The 15,129-nt window shown below is 40.0% G+C and overlaps 1 protein-coding gene across 1 annotated transcript in view; it reads left to right on the top strand.

The window, feature by feature from the left end:
* The window catches only part of TBL13 (TRICHOME BIREFRINGENCE-LIKE 13), a 39,198-nt gene extending 36,377 nt beyond the window's left edge, over positions 1 to 2,821 (top strand). The window contains exons 3-6 of the mRNA XM_086483738.1: positions 1,761 to 1,901; positions 2,017 to 2,137; positions 2,271 to 2,405; positions 2,526 to 2,821. Coding sequence (XP_086339864.1) covers positions 1,761 to 1,901; positions 2,017 to 2,137; positions 2,271 to 2,405; positions 2,526 to 2,807 — 679 coding nt within the window. The 3' untranslated portion in view covers positions 2,808 to 2,821. The remainder of the gene's footprint in view (positions 1 to 1,760; positions 1,902 to 2,016; positions 2,138 to 2,270; positions 2,406 to 2,525) is intronic.
* Positions 2,822 to 15,129: the final 12,308 nt, after the last annotated feature.

Consider the following 15,129-nt stretch of genomic DNA (forward strand, 5'->3'; position numbering starts at 1 on the left):
AGCCCTAGATACATGGATGTCTACATGTCCTACAGTGCCAGAGTAGCCATCAGGTAGCTCAGAGTTTCATCACATAGATTAGAGATTGAGACAGGGCGAGCATCTGACACTCCTATAGCACAGCGGATCTGTAGAGTTTGCACAATAAGGGTAGAGAGCGAAAAGCACAATGTTTGCAGCTGTCGAGCTTACCATGACATAGGGCGTCACTACACTGCATTATTTACAGGACAACCCATACCTAGAGAGCTCATGGATTCTAGAGATCAGAGATAGTTGGGGCACTTCCTCATTGAGATTCAGAGACATAGAGATTGCTACTATAGTCACCTAGTGGAGGTAGGCAGTCTCAGCTTACAGACTTTTTCAATCGAGCGACCCCAGTACCACCGGTCATTACCACAGCAAGCAGAGTCGCTCTTCAACAGGCAGATGAGGTCCGATCCAGGAGACGTCCTAGAGCGGTGGGATATCGTGCTTGACGGGCACACCAGAGAGAGATTCACCAGATTCGGACTGCATGCGTAGGTCAGACAGAGAGAAATACAGCGAGCATTCTCCGACCCTGCTGCCATACCTAAGGGGCTTTTCTTACCTTATCCACCTATGCATTATATACTACACCCCAAGTTTGGTAGCGGATGGAGCTAGTTTTGCATATCACGGTTGTACTCCTTGAGCATATAGTTTTTTCACATCCACTAGAAATAGAGCTTCATCCCCTCCTTATACATGCACATGTACTCACTCCACCTCTGATGAGATTATCGTAGCCACCTCTAGCAGTTTGTATCCATTTTTTTCAGCGCTTTAATCCTTTTTTGGATATCTTGAGGATACACACATGTATGGTTTTGTCTCATAGGCCGACTTCGGCCTCTAGAAGACGTCAATGAAGCTTTCTTTCTTTCTTTCTTTGTCTCTGAGTTCATAACAGAGACATTAAACTTATCTAGTTCAAAACATTTTGTGAATGAAGTTATATTAGAGGTTAAAGAGTGGAGAGTACCAAGAACTGAATAAGTATTGGGGGGCTACCCCTATGCTAGGATAGTGAAGACATTGCAGAGGAAATAAAGGGTTACCCCTTGGACATAGATGCCCTCGAAGCACCTCAGCGAGGTAGTGCCATTTGTGGACGTGGGAGACGCCTACTCCATCATAGTGAAAGGTACACAGGTAAATGTTACATACATGGATAAATTTGACGAAGTGGTAGCAATGAAATAGACAAAATTACTCAGAATACTGGAGGAAGAAAACATCAATCCTCGGGGGTCAAATTATGAAGTAGAACAGAATAATCAAAACGCTCGTCTTGCACAAGGTGACTTTGCCGTCTTCTGTAATCCCTTCGATAGGATTGCTGGTGTTAGTGGAGCCTCCTACTTTACCCTAAAATCAAGAGGCATCTAAACCATAGACTCTATTTGTTTTCCTCTCTTTCTAGTGGAGAACCACTCAATCGTGTCATATTTTTTCTGCACATTTTGGGTGCAAGATTTAATATGCTTAATGGCTTGTATGAGTTTCGATTTGTAATTTGACGCTTGCTCAGAACAATGTATCATGCTACTTTTCAACTTATAAATGTCAATGTCTAGTCTGAAATAAGCTGTTATGGCTCCATCGTTGAGATCCTCGTCTATGAAATGTCAGATGTTTTGGCAAGCATGTATATATTGTCTGTGACTCTGTAGCTTGTGGCTTTCATTGCCTAAGGTAGTCTTTTACGAAGTCAAATGCTATGTATTTTTCAGGTGGAAGGCCAAGGAAGCAGCAGGACCGCTGGAAAAGTTGGGCTTATTGAGGGGCTACAGAGTGGATGTGGATGTGCCTCAGAGCACATGGGCAGAGGCTCCTCTGTTTCATGATGTTCTTATTTTGAATACAGGTCACTGGTAAAAAAAGTTTGGTAGTGTTTTACGTAAGATGTTACTTCATAAGATTGTTAAATAGTGTTCATTGTTGGGTCATGTACGTTCAGCTTTTGACCGCAGCCCAGTGATGTATCAGGTGGTGGGCACCGGAGAAGTTTGATCCTGTGAAGACTCCTATGATATTTTTTGAGAAAGGAGAGCCAATTATTCCGACAAAGCCACCTGAAGAGGGCCTGGATATGGTGTTGAAGAGCATGGTAGGCCATTCTCACCTCCAAAGCAATTTTCTTCTATGCTTGGAAGGTTCGGTTCATGTCATTTGGGGTGCCGGGGAGGATTGCTTTCTGCCAATATGATCACCTGAAAGAGAAAACTGGTTCGCTCTTGCAGATTGCTTATGTAGAACAACGAATGCCAGCAGAGGGCTTGATGTTTTTGCGAATGCAATCGCCCCGGCATTTTGAAGGCGGTGATTGGAATGAAGGTGGTAGTTGCCATCGTTCTAAACCACTAACTGAAGAGGAGGTACACATTATTGGTCTGAGAACTACACTGAGGTTTCATGGTTTTGAGTAATGCTAGTGGATGCTTTGAAATAGTTCCTTGATGGGTTATTGATATAATTTGGTGGGTTGGTGGTGTTAGGCAAAGACATGGTTTGCATTGAGCGGGAAACCTGGCCCAAATGTGGAGATGAGTAAAGCCAACCTGCACCTGGAGAAGGCTATCCAAGGCACCAAGTTTGAGCTCCTGAATATTTCGTACTTGAGCTCACTACGAGCTGATGCACACCCCTCGCTATCTGCAGGGAAGCTTCATGAAGATTGCATGCATTGGTGTTTGCCTGGCGTTACGGATATTTGGAATGACATGCTTGTGAGACGGCTTTTGCAATTGCAACAAGAAGCATCTGACAATAAAATTTAGTCCTGCTTGCAAGATTTTCTGCTTGTTTTATCCTTTTTTGTGTGTGTGTGTGTGTGTGAGAGAGAGAGAGAGAGAGAGAGAGAGAGAGAGAGAGAGAGAGAGAGACACACACACACACACACACACACACCCATTACAGGTCTCTCAGAGAGCCATTAATTGAGATAGACTTAATGGTGCTTGAACCCTCAGGACGCTATTCAAGCACTGAATCACTGGAGTTATTGCCCCCATGATAAAAAGACGAGCCTTATGAGAGCTGCCTTTTGGGTGTCTCATCTACCAAGATAAAATTCTCCTTCTATAAGAGAGGCATTTTGCCTCTCTTTCTCTTGAACTTTGTGTTCCTTTCCGCTCTTTGGTTTTTGACCTATAAGGTCTCCCCAATCTTTGAAAAACAAAAAACCTTTCATCATATCTTAAGTGCATAAGTGAAGGGTGAGATTAGGAAATGAAAAGATCCATGAAAGATGAAAGTTGAAAGTCAAAAGATTGTGTGTCCATATAGAAGAATTGGTTGAGTACACAATGATACATTTGTGTTTTTCTTTTGCTTATTTTTTTCTTTAGCGTTTTCTTGCATTATATAAGTGTTTCTTAGTGTCCTTGCACCATATAAGTAGGGGGTACCGGTTGAAATTAATTCAGGAAAACAAGGAATAAAGGGAGATGCACCTTCAGTGATTAAAGAAGGAAAAGAAATGGGATGGCGCGTGGCAAGAGATGCAAGCATGTAGTAGGTGATGAGACGAGCAGCCAATTAGCGTTATGAGCTCACAATTATAGTTGTAGATTTGACAAGTGAGGGAGTCATGCGTAGTGGGGGTGGGGGAAGAAGTATTTTTAAAAAAGAAAACTAAAAGTCGATTTGCAAGAAGTGAGCTCCTTGTGCTTGCTTGTGTAGATGTTTTTTACTTTTCAATCCTTGAACCTTAGGTAGGATCATCCCTTAGTGCTTGGTCCTTGGATCTCTTTTTTGGCACACAATCAAAGAAGGAATGAAAATGGATCCTAAATCTCCACTTGTGATATCGTAGTAGAAATCTCCTACCGACGAGCACTCACTACCTTCAAGCTAGTGTTCGATCAATTGGTAGGTGTCGAAATTAAAGAGTTTGTTTGTGGGTTTGATCCTCCATCTTTGACAAGATGCGTGTTCGAGAAGAATGCAAATTATTTCAATGTGTAAGAGCGCAACACAATTAATCAATGCAATTGTCAAAGTACTGGCAATATAACAATGAAAATTGGAGATTAATGTGTAGATAAATCACTGTGTATAACAAGTTATAATATAGCATAACGTTTGTAAAGACATGCATAATTTCATTACGATTCAATCACCCATGCACACATGAATTGAAACACCATGTGTGTGTGTGAGAGAGAGAGAGAGAGAGAGAGAGAGCGAGAGAGCGACACCAGTTGAGGATCAAATTTTTGAAATGGACCCCCTTCTAAAAGGACTTGTTCACTTCAATCATAGAGCATTTGAATACTTCTCGTTAATTGAATTAGAGAGATGGAGACTAAAATTTGACCGTATCTTGTGAATAGACTTGATTTGCAACTAACTCGTACGACTCAATCTCAAGGCCTTAAACACCTTGTAGATGATAAGATCTATGGAGATTAAGAAAGAAGTCGAAGTGAAAAAGAGAAATACATAAACATTAAGAAGTAATAACATGTTCAGTTGTTAATTAACATAACTTGTATAATTAGTTATGGAGATTTGTGTGTGTGTGTGTGTGTGTGTGTGTGTGAGAGAGAGAGAGAGAGAGAGAGAGAGAGAAAGAGAGAGAAATGAAATGAAATGATATATTAACGTCTTCAAAAGGCCAAAATGACCTATGAGACCATCAGATACAAAGTGGTGAATCTAATACAATGTCTGAAGTACACGTACAAAAAGTATTGAATGTAAAAATTGAAAATGAAATGTGAAATGTGAAAATGTAGAATAGGCCCTCAATGACACTCTGGGTGTCTTACTAGAATGCCTCTGATCCTCTGCTGGAGTCTCCGTCGATGGAGTGTGCTCCTGTGTCTCGGTCGTGGTCGTCTCGATCTCCTGAGCTCAGTCGCCCTGTCAATGAGGGTGCCTCTGGTATGAATGTGGGTACCACCCTGTGCTGGTGGTTGGTCTCCTGGCTCCCTCGATCCAAAGAAGTCTGTGATCTGTCTCTGACTGTCGTACTCCATGTCTCCTCAACAGACTATCTCTATGTCGATGTAGCTCAAGTAGATATAAGCCAAGGCATCTCTCATCCTGATACCTCATGACTCTATCTAGGGGTCCAAAACCCTCCCTGAATAAGAGAGAGAGAGAGAGAGAGAGAGAGAGAGAGAGAGAGAGAGAGAGAATGATGAGCCTTGAGAAGAGCATGGAGAATTTTCCTTAGATTGACAAAAGCATGGAGCTTCAAGAGCTTTTTGTTCCATAGGAATCTTGTTTGAATGCATATCAAATTCTATTGGCACTTTTGTAAAGTACATTCTTCTTATATCATTTTCAATTTTTAAATATATTTTACTACCCATCTTATAGTATCGGCCCTTTTTCCTATTCTTTTATTTTCTCTCACTAGAATGGTCAATTCTGAAGAGATAAAATCATTTTAGAAGACCAAAAATGAAATTTGGTGATATTACATCGCCCTTGAAATCATAGTCGTCATATATGCAAGAGGTATCCTTGGTCCATTGGCTTTTTTCTCAGGAACCACTTTTAGCGCATTGATATCTTTCTAGAGTAGGTGACTAGTTTACTTGTTGGTACTTAGGAAAAATTTTCCGCAAGTGTGTCCACCTATTTAGCACTAGCACATTTCCGTAGTAGCTTGTGCGGCTACTTGGAAGAAAGTCTGTCGCAAGTGTGCTACATTTGGTATGCATATAGTTACAAGATTTGAACATTAAAAAAAGAATGTGAGAGATCAGGTTCAAAGGAGAAGAAGGCTTTGTCATAAAAGGAGAAGAAGGCTGTCATGTTATTCTTCAATACATTTGCCATGGAATACATCGATGTATTAGGTTTTTGTATGTAATTCATTGTAGGTCTTGCAAACTTTTGCACATAGTCTATCTTAAACGAGCATTTTTAAATTTTTTAAGAGAACCCACTTATTTTCTTTATAATTGGAGAGTTTGCCTATGTTTGTTAGTAGTAGCTTGTGCTTTTGTTGTGCTATGGATATAGCTACTTTGATCTTAGTGAAAGTATCACATAGGCCATGACTATATTCATCAGTAACAAAAACTTTCCTATGCATTTTTAATATTAGGAAAAATTTTGTTTCTACCTTCAATTATCTCAAAAGGTGCTTTACTCGTAGAAGTATACACAATACTGCTATATGTATATTTTAAACAAGCTAAATGTTACGCCCTTTGACAGCCTTCTTCTCCTTTTATGACATAGCCTTCAAGTAATTCATGCACAATGAAGTTAGCAACTTCACTTTGGTCATTCTGAGATCCCTATCGAATACAATACTTGTTGGCAAGCCATGATACTAAAATTATTGAGAGATGAAAAGTGGTGCCATATGGGAAGATTTTATAGTCTTTTTGATAGATATAAAATGAGCTTGTTTGCTAAACCTGTCAATAATTATCCATATCTATACTCTCCCATGGAGAATCAAAAATTGAAAGTAGATGTAGCAACCAAGTTGCTTTCCACAATTATATTTAAAACATAACAATGCAACGAGGTCTTCATAATAGTGCATCAACTACTTGATTGTGCTTGCCAAGAATGTGAGAAATATGAAAATGAAATTGAGAAAGAAAATTTTCCCACCTTATGTGTTTGTAAGATAGCTTGGTTTGCGTCATGAAGTACTTGAGACGTTGATAATTTGTTTGTACATGTGAAGGGCGTCCCAAGCAAATAATACCTGCACGAATCCAAAGCATGTAAGACAACTAAAAGCTCTTTTTTATAGATGCCAAAGCTCATCTCATCAGAGTGCAATCGATGACTCTCATATGCTATGACATGCCCTTCTTGGAGAAGGACAGCTCCAAGGCAATTACCATAAGCATCATTAGGTCTCCCCAATCTCAGAAAAGTAAAAATTCTTTCAAAACATATATTAAGTGCATAAGTGACAGATGAAAGTGGAAAGTCAAAAGACATGAAGGTGAAAAGTCAAAAGACATATGAAGGTGGAAAGCCAAAAGATATTTTGTGTCCATATAAAGAGGTGTTTTTCTTCTTCTTTATTTTTCCTTCGGCGTTTTCTTCTCTTCAAAGTGTCATCTCTCTCTCTCTCTCTCTCTCTCTCTCTCACTCAAAATGTTGTATCCGTCCTTCTTAGCTAATATTGTTGCAAATCTATGTGCTTCATCATTGCCCGTTGCTACGTGCTATAGACTAGCACATTGTTTTTGTTGTTGTTGAGAGAATCTTTGAATTAGGAATACCTCTATAAAGAGAAAATCACAATGAAGCTCAAATGGTTTATAGAGGCCAGCTAACACTTAAACAGATTGAGACATCAGTCTCCATTTAAGTTTAATGAATGCTTCTCGCCCCTTATCAATCCATATATATTTGATGTTCTTCTTGGTCAAACCATGTAATGGTCTTGCCATATCAGAGAATTTTGATATGAATCTTCTATAGTATGACCACATTGCAATGACACTTTCTCACTCATGTAGATTTCTTGGATCAGGCGGCCATGCATTTATTTTCTCAAGCTTTTGTGGATGCATTTCGGATTCCATCCTTGGAGATAATATGATGTAGATATTGAATATCTTGTTAGAAGAATTCACTCTTTTTGCGATTAATGTATAGCTTGTTATCTCCAAGGATTCCATCCTTCGAGATAATATGACGTAGATATTGAATATCTTGTTAGAAGAATTCACTCTTTCTGCGATTAATGTATAGCTTGTTATCTAACAAGGCTTAAAACACCGCCTTGAAATGCTCTTTGTGTTCTTCCAAGGATTTAGAATAGATTATGATATCATCAAAGAATATTCCAAAAGAGCCTGATGTAGACGAAAGATATGTTCCATCATTCAATTGAATATGGCTGGAGCATTTGTCAATCCAAAAGATATGACGAAATATTCATATAGCTCAAAATTTGTTGTGAATATCTTTCAATATGATTTTTATTTGATGATAGCTTTTTTTGAGGTCTATTCTACTAAAATAGGTAGACTTGTAGCTTACAAAACAAATCCTCAATTTTTTGGATAGAAAATGTATTCTTTATCGTTCACTTATTTAATGCATAATAGTCCACACACATCCTGTATGCCATCCCTTTTGTGCACTAAAAGAATAGGAGAACATGATGAAGAGCTAGGTCTTACCATTCCCTTTTGTAAAAGCTTTCGTTAACTTGCGTCATAATTTCCTCTTGTTGAGCTCGTGAGACTCGATAAGGAGGCCTATAAGGAGGCGACATCCCTAGAATTAGATCAATCTTATGATAATTATCTCCCATTTTAAGAGGTAACTCTCTTGGATGTCATCTATGAATAATTAAACATGCTCATTTAGAAATGAATTAAGATTGCTTTCTACTTCTAATAAACCATGAGAAGAGACAAAATTATTCAATGGAGCATCTTTGATAAATAGCATGTAGGTAGAAATGCAATTCTTTATCGGTTTGTCAAAGGAGTCATGAGATGCAATGTGGATAGTACATCCTTTCTCATTGACTTGAAGAGTCATATCTCTACCTTTATGCTGCAACTGAACAAACCTTTTAGGATATTTGTTGGAGGCAACCATGGTGCTCCAAGTAGGACATCTTCATTCTTTGATCGAAAAACTAAGAAATTATCATGATCCACATAACCTTGCACATGTAGCCTCATCTTTCCGATCAATGGAGTGACTGGAGTCTCTAGGCCTTCAGAGGATCCTTCTATTGGATAGAATCGTCTCATCTTATGAGCATTTTTCCCCAATTTTTATGTTAAATCTTGTAAGAAATGTGCAACACAGTAGGATCTAGTAGGAAGAAGAGTAGAGAGAGATACAATGCAAAGTAAATTAGTGAAAACCAAAATTTAAATTAGCACTCATTACAAAATGATGGGGTCATCCACCCATGCGCTCTCAAAGTAGACCTTAGATGACAATTTAGACAACTAGAGCAAGTAGGAATACAAGGGGCTAACTAACCTTCAATAAGGATGTGCGTGTGTCCGTAGTGGCTCATAGAGAAGGCCTCCTTTTATAAATTTATGGGAGCCTCTATGCACCCATGTGTAGCCACCCTTGTGTAACCAAGTCAAGTCCAAGTAGAACTCACTCCTGCATCCACGTGTAGCCTCCCTTGTGTAACCAAATCTAAGTAGAACTCGGCCACCTGCCATTGAATGCTAGCCATCGTCCATTGAAATGCGGCCACCAGTCAAAGATCATCGGCCACCGGCCCCAGTGGCCATTGACTTACTTGCCACGGGCTGGCCGTTTTTCGATCACTTTCCGGTTGCCATCCGGCCAAGGTATTTCGGCAAGAAGGAATATTTTGTTGGAGCGCTGAGCTAAATCTTTCGGAGAAATAGCCACCTCAACAGTAGATAATTGATCTTGGAGATCCTTAATTTGCTTGATAAAGGTCTCGATCTTCCCTTCATCACTAAGTTTCTTAGCAGCCAGTTGATTTTTTAGATTTTGAATTCTGGTGTGATTATGCACCTCATATTTGCAAGCCAATATGCTCCACGCTTCATGTGCTATGTTGAACCAAAGTGAGAACAGAATCACTTATACACATGACAATAGCGCACAACACATCTGGAAATCAATTTCTCTCTCCTGTACATGAGGAATTTCAGCCATGGTGATGGTGCTTTGCAAATCAAGAATTCGTTTGTAAAGAGTAATTACTCAGTGTAAAATTTCTAACTATTTTTCTTTCATAATCTTACCAATTTCACACACACTTGGTTTAAAATTTGTTGATAATCAAAATAGGGAGGAAGGTCATAACATTACCCATTTGAGTGACCAAAATCCTTTCAGTAATTTTGATAGCTGAATAGTGGTAAAACCTTAGGTACCGTTGTAGGGTCCACTATTAAAACTATATCTCTTGAGGTGTTTAAGCATTTGCAATGTACGGGTTGAAAGATCCTTGTCTCCCTTATCCTGAGTGATTAATAGGCTTAACCTTTCATGCCCAATCCAAGAACTCTTCTTGCTTCAAAAGAAAGAATAACCTCAAATTTATCTCATACCAATGTCAGAGTATTGGTAATAGATTAATTTGTAAATGCATCACTTTGTGTTTAACTAAGCATTATGTAGCATAACATTTGCAAAGGCATGCATAAATTTATCAAGATTCAATTACACACACACGCAAATTGAAATACAATGTGTGTGTGTGTGTGTGTGTGTGTGTGTGAGAGAGAGAGAGAGAGAGAGAGAGAGAGAGAGAGAGAGTCCGACACCAAAGGACCAAATTCTTTTGGAGGCAAAAGAACTTGGTAGTTTAATATCTCTTCAATAAAGAGCATTTGATTACTTACACATCCCGCTAACGGAATTAGAGACATTGAGACTCTAGAATTTGAAAGCATCCTTTGAATATTGACCTGCAATTAGCTCATATAACTCAATTTCAAGGCCTTAAATACCTCACGGATGATAAGATCTATGGAGATTAAGTAAGAACTTAGGTTCAAAAAGAAGAATATATAAGAATTAAGAAGTAATAACATGGTATGTTGTTAATTAGCACAAGCAGTATAATTAGCCATGGAGACTTGTGGGAGAGAGAGAGGGGGGGTGGGGGTGGGAGGGGGGGGATAATGAGCCTTGAGAAGAGCATGCAAAAGCGCAAAAAATAGAAGTATCCCTACTCTCTCTAGTGGTCTCTGCAAAAAAACAAAAAACTTTGCTTTCATTTTTTTGCAGTCTCTATAGAAAAACAAAAGCCTCTCCCTTTTGCGTTCCTCAAATTAAAAAACTCTACACATGAATTTTTTTAACCTTTCTATTTCCAAAAAGCCTCGTGGCCCTTTTTACAGAAAACACAATCAATTTTTAGTTATTTAAAAAATAATCACATTAAGTCCTTTGGTGGATGCAGTTTTCTATTTTTAGAATTACTCCTTTTGACTTCTCTCTTGCATGGGAGGCTCGTGGACCATATCCCTTATGTGCACATATTATATATTTGTGTGTGTGGTTAAATAACATCTTGGCTCTCATTCCCACTTTTTGGTCGACCGTACTACCCACTTTCAAAGGCTTTCAAGATCCGTTTCGGACTCTTTTGGACTCATAAAAATTGTTTTCATCTTGTACAATCCCGTCTAAATCCTTATTGAATTTTGTTGGCACTTTTGTGAAATGCATTCACCTTCTAGCACTCTCAAGTCCTAAAATACATTTTATTATCCATTTTACATTATAAGCCCTTTTCCCTTTCTTTTCTTCTCTGACTATTAGGTCTCCTCAATCTTAGAAAAATAAAAATTCTTTCAAAACATATATTAAGTGCATAAGTGACAGATGAAAGTGGAAAGTCAAAAGACATGAAGGTGAAAAGCCAAAAGACATATGAAGGTGGAAAGTCAAAAGACATTTTGTGTCCATATAAAGAGGTGTTTTTCTTCTTCTTTATTTTTCCTTTGACGTTTTCTTCTCTTCAAAGTGTCATCTCTCTCTCTCTCTCTCTCTCTCTCTCTCTCTCTCTCTCTCTCACACACACACACACACACACACACACACACACACACACACACACACACACACACACACACTCTCTCTCAAAATGTTGTATCCGTCCTTCTTAGCTAATATTGTTGCAAATCTATGTGCTTCATCATTGCCCGTTGCTACGTGCTATAGACTAGCACATTGTTTTTGTTGTTGTTGAGAGAATCTCTGAATTAGGAATATCTTTTAATTTTTTTGAAGCCATTAGGAATACCTTTTCTTTATAGAATGGCCAAGTCTAAAGAGAGAAAATCCTTTTAGTAGACCAAAATAAAATTTGGTGACAAAAACTCAATGATCAACACCAAAAGATACATCAATCCACACTCCTTGAGTGCACTAAGATTCCTTCTGATGCTTCTAAGTGAGAATTTGTGTGTATGTGCCACCTCTAGGTTTGTGTGTGAGAGCAATCGAGATGTCAAAACTAGATCTATTGGAGTCTAGACTGGTGTCTAAGTCGATGATCCACACCAAGACATACATCAATCCACACTCCTTGAGTGCACCAAGATTCCTTCTGATGCTTCTAAGTGAGAATGTGTGTGTGCGCCACCTCTAGGCTTGTGTGTGAGAGCAATCGGGATGTCAAAACTAGATCTATTGGAGTCAAGGCTGGTGTCTAAGTCGATGTCAAAATTTGTATGCGTATACCATACCTTTGCTTTCAGGGATAAAGGTGTCGCCTATGTCCCAAGAAAAAAATCCATCTCACTTCAATGACAAGCATTTCAAACACAACATTATCTGTAAAACAATCTCTATATTTTGCATTCTTTGTTTACTTGTACTTTGAATCAGCTAACAACTTCTTCTACAAAGTTGTAAATCTTTAATTTAAGTCCATGTTAATAAAAAAAGTTTTCAAATCAGAGCTTTCTAACTCAAGTTATGACCAAAATATTGAACTGCTATCAAACTATCATAGCTGAGGGACTCTTTTGAGAAATCAAATTTTGCAATTTCTTTGAAGCACACCGTCAATTCATAGCTATCATGCAAGTTGGAAAGGGGGATGCAAACACACCCTAAAACACTCGCATATTGCCTCTCTATAGCCCAGGATCATCACAACTCACCAATCCACTTAATAACAACTCAAAAATGATACGATTTTCACAACACAACCTTTGCACCACTTTCACATAAGCTTGCATACATTCCAAAGAATCCAAATCCACACAACAATCACGTGGGGAGGGAGCTCCATTAAAGCTCTCTCTCCCTCTCTTGCTTGCTTATGTTGTTGGAATTAGGGTTGCAGGACAATACACGCAGCTTGGAGAAGATGAAGGAATCTCAAGGCACACAACAGAGAGTGTATTACTTAGTGTGCAATGGAAAGATAGATAGCCCTAGAGTGATGGGCGTATATATAATGCGCGGGGAAAAAAACCTCCTAAAGAGGGAAAAAATTCCCGGCGGTCTTAGTGTGTTCACACACATCACTACCAAATGTATATGGTAACAAATCCCCCTCGGAGTGATGCGGTGAACGATAGCTGGCACATGAGTAATAGGAAGTTCCATGCCCTGGGGACATGATCAGTCCACAAAGGGGAGTAAGCCCAAAGCTTTGCGGAAAGCTTCAAGCTTCTCACAAGACAATGCCTTTGTGAAAAGATCTGCAAGGTTTTCCTGTGTTGGCACATAAGCCAAGCTGATCTCTCCTCCTGAGAGCCTCTCCCTGACATAGTGGTAATTCACCTCAATGTGCTTTGTGCGAGCATAAAAAACTAGGTTCCTTGCAATTGCCAATGCGCTTTGACTGTCAGTGTAGATAGTGTTGGGAGTGTCTTGTCCAACACCCAAATCAGCCATAAGGCGTCTGAGCCATACACACTCAACCATAGCTGTGAAGACTGCCTTGTACTTAGCCTCACAACTAGAAGTGGCCACAATAGGTTTCCTCTTGCTCAACCATGATATACATGAACTACCAAGCATGAAACAAAAACTACTTGTGGACACTCGTGTGTCAAAACAACCAGCCCAATTTGAGTCTGAAAAAGCATGTAAGTCTGGTGGCAATGATCCCCCCTTCGGATAAAACAAGCCAAGATGTAAAGTGCCACTAAGGTAGCGGAAAATCCTCTTGAGAGCCTGCCAATGCTTAGACCTTGGGCTATGCATAAATCTGCTGACCTGTGAGACTGCAAACTGAATATCCGGCCTTGTGTTGCATACATAAATGAGGCATTCAACAACAATTTGGTAAAGAGTGACATCTGCAGGATCACCAGCATCATGAAGACTCAATTTCAAACCTGTTTCCATGGGAGTGGCAATAGGTTTGCAATCCTCAAGTCCAAACTGTTGGGGTATAAAGCCCAATGTGGTCGCCCAGGTAAGTGGGCGGGCCGCCAGGTATGTACACATATTCTTTTGTAATAACCTAATAAGAACTCACTATGCTCTACACATTACAGTAGAGCGAGTTCACCATATCGTCGTGCTCCTCTTCTCGCACTCTCTCTCGCGTCGCACTTCCGCTCGTACTCCTTCAACTCGTATCAGAGCTCAGATCGAGGCTCGGGGCAGCATTTGCAGGTAGCCAGAGTCACCTGCTCATATTGGAGAGAGATTCGACAGGCGAAGACACGGCCCCAAATCCTATGGGAAGCCCCAAAGGGCTTGGTGTTCTCAGAATTTCATTCTGAGGTCATCTCGGTCACCGTTCGGCTTCGACAAAGTTCTGCGCAGGCCATTTTCGACTACGTGGTCTTGGCGGGTGCAGATCCGACTCTGCAAATTTGGGGTTTCGACCTACGACTGCAAGTGCTGAGGATATATGCACTTCCAGAGTGCTGATTTGTGGCTATCTACACAACGAAGGACGACTTACAGTTCTTGGAGGCGTGTCACATACGACACGGGCGCACCTACACACAGACTGTAGGCGACATCCACCAGTTCATCAGGTAGCTTGTGTTTGCTGCTTGATATTCCAGATTTCATCCTGACATTGCAGGTACTTCCACATGGGATGTATTGTCAGAGATAATGTATGTCTGTTGAGGGTTTGCTGGCTGTGAGTCACGCAGCAAACAACCGCCACAGCGGTTACAGCATACAGTGGGAAATTTGTGGATGTATGACTTTGTGGGAAGTCTATGTACTGTCAGATTTACTGCAGCCTTTGTTGAGGGTCGAGTGAGGTTTTATTGAGCTAGGGGATTCTCGAATGTTGAGATCCTTTCGATGATACCGGTCTTGGAGAGATCCCTCGAGCACCCTTAGATAGGCAGCTAGGATGTATTGACTGTGAGCTAGACAGTTGGGATTGCATCTTTGCTTTACTGCCGTTGAGGCATTCTCGCAGTCTATGCTTACAGGACAGTGACAAGACAGTGAGAGACAGTACAGGTGCAGGACAGGTTTACCCACAGCTTACAGTGTTAGAGAGACAGTGGTTTTTTGAGCTGTTTTTTGAGTACACCAGAGCCATTTTACAAAGGAGACTCTGCCGAAATTTATGCAGAATCTGAAGCTTTCTTGGTTCATTTGACAGGTTGATATTGGTTCAGAGGTCAGTTTACAGGGGAAACTCTGCCGAATTTTTCCCAGGAAAGTAAACCACTATGAAGCGTAGCTATGGCTGGATCA

Source organism: Adiantum capillus-veneris, chromosome 15 (assembly GCF_014529385.1).
Source record: "Adiantum capillus-veneris isolate H3 chromosome 15, ASM1452938v2, whole genome shotgun sequence".
In the NCBI taxonomy this organism is placed as follows: domain Eukaryota; kingdom Viridiplantae; phylum Streptophyta; class Polypodiopsida; order Polypodiales; family Pteridaceae; genus Adiantum; species Adiantum capillus-veneris.